At 45.7% G+C, this 10,000-nt stretch overlaps 1 protein-coding gene across 3 annotated transcripts in view; it reads right to left on the bottom strand.

Annotated features, from left to right (window-relative positions):
- Positions 1 to 5,681: 5,681 nt before the first annotated feature.
- The window catches only part of dgkh (diacylglycerol kinase, eta), a gene marked incomplete at its 3' end in the record, with an annotated part of 48,748 nt that continues 44,429 nt past the window's right edge, over positions 5,682 to 10,000 (bottom strand). For 2 of the 3 annotated variants that reach the window (XM_080019242.1, XM_080019241.1), the window contains 5 exons: positions 9,863 to 9,955; positions 9,649 to 9,768; positions 8,908 to 9,013; positions 6,965 to 7,095; positions 5,704 to 5,790 (listed from right to left, as the gene is read on the bottom strand). In XM_080019242.1, the coding sequence (XP_079875368.1) occupies positions 5,704 to 5,790; positions 6,965 to 7,095; positions 8,908 to 9,013; positions 9,649 to 9,768; positions 9,863 to 9,955 (537 nt within the window). Of the gene's footprint in view, positions 5,791 to 6,964; positions 7,096 to 8,907; positions 9,014 to 9,648; positions 9,769 to 9,862; positions 9,956 to 10,000 lie in introns of all 3 variants that reach the window. The other variant, XM_080019243.1, reaches the window with a different exon arrangement.

Consider the following 10,000-nt stretch of genomic DNA (forward strand, 5'->3'; position numbering starts at 1 on the left):
CAGGTATTTTTTGAGATGATATGAAGTGAATAAAAACAAGACAGAGGCGAGTGACACAGATGGGAAGGAAGCGTCATGGAGTTAGAAATGAAGGGGTGGGGGGGTGAGAGAGAGAGGAGCTTGGAGAGGACTCCAGAGGAAGGAAGTGGCGAACAGCGAGAACGTAAAAGGGCAAAATCCAACGTGGGGGGGGGGAGAAAAAAGGTCGAAGAGAGCAAGAGAAGACATGGTGAGAAAGAAGAGGGGGAAAAAGTTAGTGGAAAAAGTGGAGGATGTGGAGAGAAATAATCCTGTGGGTGTTTCAAAAGACTTGGAAATGTCACAGATGTCCTGCAGGCTGCAGTCACAATGTTGCTATTGAGCATTGGGTCGTGACTAAGACAACAAGCCGGATTTGTATCATAAAGCTTGTGGCTTGTAGAGCAAAGTAGATCACTACAATTTGGGCATGAAACGAATGAATGGATCCCCTCCTGCGAGCCTGTGTGGCCGACCGCGTCGCGGTCGAGCTGTTGTTGCTCTGAGACCTTTCCACTTCACAATAACAGAACTGAGGGCTGACCGGGGCCCGGTGGTCCGTGCGTTAAGCGTCATCCATTCGCAGTTGTCCACGCCCGCCGAGCAGGGAAGAAATTGAACAAACAGCTTTGTTGGAAAGGTGGCATCCTATGACACGCATAGTGGAAGTCACTGAGCTCTTTAGTACGAGCCATTCTACTGCAGATGTTTGTCGAAGGAGATGGCACAGCTGTATGACTTCATGCACCTGTTAGTAATGGATGAGGCTGGTATAGCAGAACCCATTCATTAGAAGGGGCATCCATGTAACTGGCTGTGCAGTGTGTATCCAGTCCACATGAATCACAGGCATTGGCTTCATTGCCACTTTTTTTTTCCCATCAGTTCCATTTCAACTCAAACATTTGTTTCGAATTGTTCATTCTTGTTTTTGTTGCATTGCTGAGACACATTGAGTCGACCGCATGATCAAACGACTGACACATGTGCCGCATCATTACTTCTTTATTGTTTTACTTTTTATTTTTTACTTATATTTTACTTTTTTGTTTTGTTTTATATAAAATGCAAAACCCTTCCACCAGAGGAAAAATGCAACATGTGTAGATGATTTCATACTGTTGATTTGTTTACTTTCTCCATCTTCTTCCAATGAATACTATAATTACATTATATTGGCCCTTTTATTTCCACATTATTATTATATCCTGCACCCCCCCCCCCCCCCACCACCACCACCACAGGGATAAATGATGTGTTACTTTATATTGAAACTCCAATGGTTTTTTGGGGTTTTCTTTTTTTTTTTTAATACAATCACAAACATTTCAAAAAACTCCTTTGGGTTTTTAGAAGAGAAAATATTTACAAAACATTTTTGAGGTATTCCACCAAGGGGTGATGTTTGACGGATAATTTATATATTTTACTGCTTGTAAGAGAGTCTTTGAAATGAAATGCTCCAAGTAGAACATTATTAAAAAAACAAGGTTTATAAGGTTGATACTCCCACCAAAATAAATACATCGATAAATAACCTCAAAGCATGCAATAGGCCTAATCTATCATCTATGAATAAATAAAAGATGTGCAATATTAAAATGACATCATAGAAAAAAACCATTGTGTACGCATTCAGTTTTATTGAAGAAGAAATATGAACAGGTAGCCTTTTTTAAGGCACCTCAAAAATGTACAATAAAAGCTGAACCATTGAATTATTCAGAATACAAAAATACACATCTCAGTGACTCCAAATTGTAATAAATAGTTAACCATGCATTCTAACCATAAAAAGGCACAGAAAACAGTCACTTAGTAGTCATAAAAATTACCAACTACTTTACCAAAGTCATCTGGATAGTAATACAGGTGATAACTGTAACATTATATTCCAAATGTGAAAACACAATACACGTCATATCATTTAACCTTAGGCAATAAATATGCAAATATTGTTTATACCTATATATATATCCATATCTATTCAGATATGGATATATATATTTAAGAAATTAAAACTGTGACATTGTAAACTTAATGTAAACAAATTAAACTCAATTCTCTCCCATAGCGGTAGAAACCATGTCAAAGACTCGTTTGTCATTAAGAAATCCTTGCGTGGGTTTTTTTTTTGTTGGTTTTGGGAAACCAGGCAGTTTTGCAGCATTATTTACAGACCGCTGGAAAACTCAGCCACGGAGAAAGTTGGCAGGCCCCACTTCAAATTGAGTGGTCAGGCCGTCTCCCGCCTGGAGTTTGAGTCGAGCGCTCGGTAGATTTAAAGGATCTGGCAGACACTCTGAACATTTAAAAACACCGCAGCCGGAGTCACGCGGCCGGGGGTAACCGGATCAATGGGCCTCGCCATCGGGATCAGCGGCTGAAACGGAGATAGACGGATGAAGGAGCAGCCTTCCGAGCGCTGCGGGGACGAGGCGGCACGGACCGGCATTAAACAGGAAGGCCTCGGCGATTCAGACTCGACACCCTCGACCGAGCCGCACTTTAACCCTCTCCGCTGCGAGAGATTGTGATGAGGCTTAGACCCGCTACACCAACTGTTTCTTAAATCTCGAAAGCCCGGGGCTGTTTAAATGAGACCAGTGACAAATTATGTCCATTGGGCTTGGCTCTGGAAGAAAAAAAAAAAAACCAATAAATAAGACAATCATCTTCCTTGAGGCGGAGGTGCAGCTGAAACGGGGGCGGAATTTCAGAGAAGTACGAGCGACATTATTCGATTTAGAACTGAATACCGATCTTTGGTTATGAAAGGCATGAAGAGCAGAGTTCTCACGCTTAAAGCATAGTTTAAACTTAAGTGACGGAGGGTTCTGTCGTTTTAGAGTCGCCTGACCCAAAAGGACGAGCAACGCCGGGAGCGCCCTGCAGGAACCCCACCACTGAGGGGGCTGCAGATGGAGAGATCGCAGAGGGGGGGATGTGGCTCTCTCTAGTGGAAGATCGAACGAAATGCATCGGAGCTCTCTCTCCCAAGTCTGAATCCACCAAATCTGGATACGATTTTGGGGTGGTGTCGAGCGGAGTGTCTGGGTTTTTTTTTTTTTTGTTTTGTTTTTTCTCGATTTTCGCTTTCCGTGCTCACTTTCGAAAAAACAAAAACGGAGATTAAAGCTTCTTTTCCTCCCCCTCAAAATAACGCCAACATATCTCGATTATACACGGAGCGAGGAAGCACTGTCAGGCAATATAGTCTGAGATATCACCATGTTGATGGAAATCATATCAGGCGGGGAGCACCAATTGTGAAAATAATGCACAATTGAAGACGTGATATGATAAGGTCTTTGTATAAAGGGGGGCGGGGGGATATTGAAGTCGAATTTGCATGACAAATAAGTTGGCCACTGTGACCATATAATTGCTGATAGGTACAGATATGCCACTGATATGCACACACGTACTTACATGTACTCATGCGCACGCGCACACACACACACACACACACACAGAAGTACATTGACGTACTGTACATTCATACGTTCATTTCACTGCACAAAGAAACGTAGCACAACCCTCATATCTGCCTGTTCTAGTCATCAATTGACACAGTCCTACTAAGGAGAATCATCTTGGAAGCACAGAGGAACAGGACTACAATCTAGTGAACTGCTGGAAGAATTCTGGAGTCAGCAAGGAAAAAAAATTAAAATTAAAAATTAAAACAGTCGGCCAACCGGTTCGTCCTAATCCTGAAACCTTGAGGAATGTGTTAAAACAAACAAAAACAAAAAAACAACAACCAAACAAAAAGAAAACCCAGAATTTCTTCTATCCAAATGAGGAATGCCATGTCAGACAGCCGCAGAGAGCAGCTGAGACCGTATCAAAACGAGAGATAAAATATTGCACCGTCATCAGAATACAACAGCATTATCATGTACAATAGATTAAAAACAGAATCAATAATCCACAAATGATGTTATGGTGCAAGGTACACGATCAAAGTGAACGCTGCCGACAATGCATTCCATGTCTATCTATAAAAGGCATTATAGACTACAACACATACAGTGTTTGCATACACCGGTAAACTGTTTATACAGTGCATATATATTTATATTTATACATATATATATATATACTATATACAATGTTTTCATCACATATACAAATATACCCTGTAATACCACCAATCCTACGGAACCTAACAATAAAATTAGTGTCCTATCAATTTAAAAAAGCTGCATTAGGATTCTTATGCAGGTTGCAGGTCAACTGCTCTATCGTATGTTCAAAACGAATACCTAACTTGTTCAAATAGTGATTACTGTGGAACCGATATCGGTAAAAAAAAAAAAAAAAAAAAAAAAAAAAAGTTTAGAGTGGAGTGTGAATGCTACGCCATGACATAAGGGGGTTTTCACTTGCGCAAGAGCATTTCAAAAAGTGCCTTTACAGTATTGTTGGAAAATAAACCTACAGTATATCTGGTTGGCCTCAGAGCAACGCCCGACCCCGAGACCCTCCGTGATCGATCCCTGGAGCTCACGGGTGCCTGGGATGATCTCTGCTAATTTTTTTGTAAAGAGTTGCTCTCCGCATGCCTTGGTGTCCTCGACATTCACTTTGGTACTGACTTTCACATCAATACAGAATGTCACAGGTACTAACTCCTATCATCTATGCATTATTATTACATTTTTTTTTAAAAGGTTCTTATGACGTCCAAGCAATAAAACACATTTCACTCTTAAATGACAGTGAAAAATATGGCACTCCGACACATTTTTTTGACACATACTTATCATGCAAACAAAATAAATAAAAGGCTAGAAAAAAAAACAAAAAAACGAGCTCGATTTAGACCAAAAAAAGATGCTTTCAGTAGTAACAAACGGCATCGTAATACTTAAGTCATAGAAAACTTGTTCAAGTGTTATTTTAAGACACCCCCCCCCCCCGCCCAACCCCCCCAGCACGCACACACACACACGCACACAGGCACACATGAAAAAAATAAAAAATAAAAAATCACTAATCATGCAATTAAACATATTTAAAAGTTGAGTAAGCATGGCATGCAGCGGTATCTCGCTCCTTAGCAGAACACCATCTGAAGAGCGATTTTAGTGCTTTCGCTCAAACAGTTTCCACACAACAGCAGCTCATTCTGCAACCCAAGGCCAGGGCATTTCATCCGCAGCCCTCCCCAAGACTGAAGGAAGAGCCAGTTACATTCCCAAATACCCCCCCGACGTAACTGCCACAGTATGGGGTGCATTTTAAATCTCACAGGGAACGCCCGTGGAAGTGTGAGTTTTTCTTTTTTGCTACGGTGGCCTTGTTGCCTCACGCCAGCCAGCTACAGTGGCTCGCAGACCACGAATAGAAATGGGTGAGAAATGGCTTTTAAAAATTTTCGCGAAGACCCAACACTGTGTTTTGCACTCCAAACTTTCTCTGCTGCTGCTGTTCTTTTGTTTTGTTTTGTTTTGTTTTTCCTCCGTTTTTTGGCACCGAAGCACAAAACATATCAACAATGTCGCTCTCTATAAGTTGTTCTCATAGACGGGTGGATCACATCCAACATCCAACATCCAACCGTCTTCCGATACTGCCCAAACTCCTCCACCGCGGGTCAACGGGGGGGGGGGGGGGGGGGGGGGGGGGGGGGGGCGAAGACCATCCCCCCTCACCGGCGGCTCCGGCTCCTGGAGGTTAGAGGTCAACCATGGTGGCCTTGGCCAGATCTTTAGTTCCCTGGAGAATTCTCTTCATATGACCCACTTTCGATATCCCCAGATCCTGAGAGAGAGAGAGAGAGAGAGAGAGATGGGGAGACAGTTACACAACACAGCTCCAGCGCAGTAGACACACCATGGTGGTCAAAGAGAAAACATCTAGACTGCGAAGGAGCCAATGATATTGCAAGATGTGCTGATCGCGGTTCAACATCGGAATTAGTGTGTTTCTGTGGTGCGGATGCATATTTTGGTTTGGACTTGAGTTTTCTGTGTTATATTTACCTGCATTGTTAATAATTGCTTTATAGGGTACTCGGGTAAGTGTTGCATGTGTGTCTGCGTCCTACCCACCCTATCCCCTACAGCTTTCAGGACAATGAAGGCATGAAATCACAAATGACCAAAGAATACTGCATTTGTTTGACATCAATGAATTACAGTTGCAATTAGTATCCATGACGTATTTGCAGCATGTGTTGTTTTGTGATCCATATGCAGTTCTAGGTCGGATCGAAACACACACACACACACACACACACACACACACAAACAAACAAACACTACAAACTGCTGGGAAATCCAGAGATTTCAGTCTGCTGTCGACTCCAAGGGGACAAGGTCTTTTCTGGCTCAGTTGAAACAGCGCCCCGCCCGCCCCGCCCCCCAGTCCACGCTCCCTCTCAGCCGGGCCGGTTCTATCCAGACCGGCGCACCTTCCTGTCCCTACCCCCCACCCAAAGGACACCAGGTTAGTCCCACACGGCGCTAACGCAAGAGAAACAACACCCAAGTTCTCACTCCGAGTCAGAGAGAAGCCAAGCAGAGCGGTGCAGCACAGCGCGGAAATAAACGGCACAAATCAACAAAGAGAAGTGGCAGAACAAGGGTGGACAGCGAAACAGGCGATAGAGGGCACGGAATAGGACAAGAAAGACCAAAGAGAACGAGAGGGAGAGAGAGAGAGACAGAGGGAGAGAGCGAGAAAGAGCGAGAGAGAGAGAGAGCGAGAGAGAGAGAAAGAGATCGTCGTGGTAGGGAGGGGGAGGGAGGGGGGTATATTCAGTAAGGTAGTTAGGAATTATAAAAAGTAGTGAATAATGTGTGTGTGTGTGTGTGTGTGTGTGTGTGTGTGTGTGTGTGTGTGTGTGTGTGTGTGTGTGTGTGTGTGTGTGTGTGTGTGTGTGTGTGTGTGTGTGTGTGTGTGTGTCTGCGCGCGCGCCTGTGTGTGTGCTTACCTTCAGGTCCCTCCTCTCCAGGTGCAGCAGTTCGGAGCCGCGGATGTCGTGACGGGTGAAAGTGTCCCTGTACTCGCCCAGGCTCAGCTGCTCCAGCCAGACGCCCACCTCCTCTGTGCCCCACCTCTCCACTACGCACGCAGACACACACACACACGCACGCACGCACACACGTGCACATGCACGCACACACGCGCACACACAGGGCAGAGCAAAGGGGGGCTCAGAGCGCCACGCAGATAAGCACACTCACACACACATACACACTTACCACTTACATGCGTAGAGGTACACACGCACAGATCACTCGGCAATAATCTTCCACTTCACCCTCTACCTCTCTCTCTCTCTCTCTCTCTCTCTCTCTCTCTCTCTCTCTCTGGCTCTCTCTCTCTCTCTCGCTTTCTGTCCCCCATCGTTCGCTGTAGGTGACGTCGCCAATCGGTCACACCTGAGGGAAAATGGCGGTAAACCGTAGGAGAGACAGGAACAGGAGAGAGGGAGAGACTGAGGGACAGGAACAAAAGGGAAGGCGAGAGGGAGAGGAGAGTAGAGGAGTGGAGTGGAGTGGCGGCGGCTGGCGAGGAAGAAGGAAAGAAAGGAAGAAAGAAAGAAGGAAAGAAAGAAAGAAGGAAAGAAAGAAAGAAAGAAAGAAGGAAAGAAGGAAAGAAACAGCTTGGGGGGTTAAACACGGGTTGAGGTCGATCAGAACCGGGCGCTGAGCCCCTGGCGTTCCAGAGAGGCTAAGGGCATGCAGGTTATCCACCAATCAGAACACAGAGAGGAAGTAGGCGGTAAAGGAGGGCGGGGGAAGCCTGTGCAACCTGCAGGAAAAGTGCAGCCCAAACCAACAACTGGCCCTCATAGCAACGCTCTCCCATCCAATCCGACCGGATCCCCTAACCCGAAAAACAGGGGCTCAACCTCATGGCCCCGGAACTGCCGCTTAAACACAGAACTGGAGTCGCTGTTCAGCAAGCAGACAGGCTACATAACTGCCATCTATGTCAACCTCAGCTCCTTAGAACTCAGCGGCTTGTGATGAAACCCTTCCCTGAGGCGCAGCCTCGTCCTGCTCCGTCCTTGCCGGCGTGGTCGGTCGGACAAGGCCTTGAACGGAGATGGTTACGGAGCTGGGGGGATGGGGAGGTGGGAGTGGCTTGTGGGCTGTTAGGGTGAGGTATTGGGAACAAAAGATAAGACACTGACACCTCCCAGTGCTCATCGCTCGCATTGTCACACCAGGACAGTGTTTGTAGCTGTGTATCAGGGATAGTGATGACTGACACTCTTACAACACCAGCGGCCATGTTATGTGTGAGTGTGTGTGTGTGTGTGTGTGTGTGTGTGTGTGTGTGTGAGTGTGTGTGCATATAAGAAAAAAGACACACCAAAGCACAAGGCCTTACACTATCAACTCTGTACAGCGTGTGTGCATCCTTGTCTTCACATTTTGGGCGTGCAGAGGCTCAGACTGAGGCATGGCCATTCTTCAGTAGCAGCAAAACAGCAGCGTAACCGTTACCTTGCTTGATTTGTCATCGGGGAAAGGATAAGCCGTTTATGAACAATTTGATGTAGAATAAGAGTTTCTCAGTGCTCTGTGTCGTCAGTGGAATGTTTTTTCTTTGTACTACTAAAATAAAAACAACACAAACCAAGGTGCTGCTCATTGTACCCTTAGAGTAAGAAACGGCCAATATCAAATCTTTAAATTGCTGTCCATTGATTCCATGACACTTTACAAATCACGCCAGAAATAACCTGTTTCCACGTTTAAAGTGTAAAAATGTTATGTGAAAGGGACGGACGTAGAGTGAGACCCCGAGACCACCGCCCCCGCTGCAAATTGGAGAGACTCCCTCTTTTTTTTTGTTCTCAGTAGTCAAGCTGACGGCTGGCTGCGGTGTTCCACTGATTGGAAAAGCGGGTTCCGGCCCTACCTGACTGCGGGCTGGTCTTCTTGGCGGCCTTCTCCTTCTTGAACTTGGGCACTATGCGGAACATGCTGCTGCGACTGTTCCTCTTGCCGTACTCCAGGGAGTGGTCCTGGCACATAAACACAGTCAACCTATAGCCTTTCATTTAGCTACTCCGCCCGCCGGTTACCAGGTGCTGCGCTCCGTTGAGGACACGTGTGGGTTGGTCTAAGCTCGAGTCATGTGCTCTTGTTTTGCTGTGATATATACTGTATGTAAGGGATAATGTGCAGCCACCGCTCATTTTCCCAAAATAACCCCCCCCCACACTGTTGGTGGTTATTTTGCAATAATGTCCGGCTGGCTGCATGATATCCCACTAATTACACGGCTACTTACTAAATAGAAAAAATACTGAGGTGAAATTATTTTGGAACTAGCTATCAAATATAACTGGTTAATCTAGAGAAAAAATGTATAACTCGTATACCTCGTGGAGGGACGTGAATACAGCCGGGAAGTAGTGGCTGCCTGTGACAATGGTCATTATTCACAGACAGTTGTCATTATCCAGAAATAACTGACGGCTGATTGCCGCTATTAACCAATCAGAATCGAGTATTCCACAGGGCTACACATACAGATCTGTATTGCATATCAGCACAACACAGTGTGTGAATGCGTGCTCTAGGGCACAAGTGAATGTGTGTGTGTGTGTGTGTGTGTGTGTGTGTGTGTCTCCGCACACATGCTATGTCCTCTCACCTCCTCGTCGTTAGGCTGCAGTATGTGGTAGAGCCAGGGGATCTCTCCCAGTTTGCCCAGTTCCACCTCCACGTTCTGCAGGGCGGTGGAGAGCTGCTCCTCCTCCGGAGGATCCAGTTGCTGCAGAGGAACGCAGAACAAAGAGGCGACAACATCAGTAACCTGGAGGATACAAATCCCCAAAATCTGTGAAATCCATCACAGTGCAACTCACCAGGGAGACGCGTCCAACCAGCAGAGACTCAGTCTCGTTGTGGAGAGCCTTGACAGTGCTCGCCACCTCTATGGCCGTGTTCCTGGTCAAGCTCTGCGGGAAAGGGACCACCGTTGTTATTTTGCATTCGTAGCAGCG

Source organism: Zeus faber, assembly GCF_960531495.2.
Source record: "Zeus faber genome assembly, chromosome: 18".
Lineage (NCBI taxonomy): Eukaryota > Metazoa > Chordata > Actinopteri > Zeiformes > Zeidae > Zeus > Zeus faber.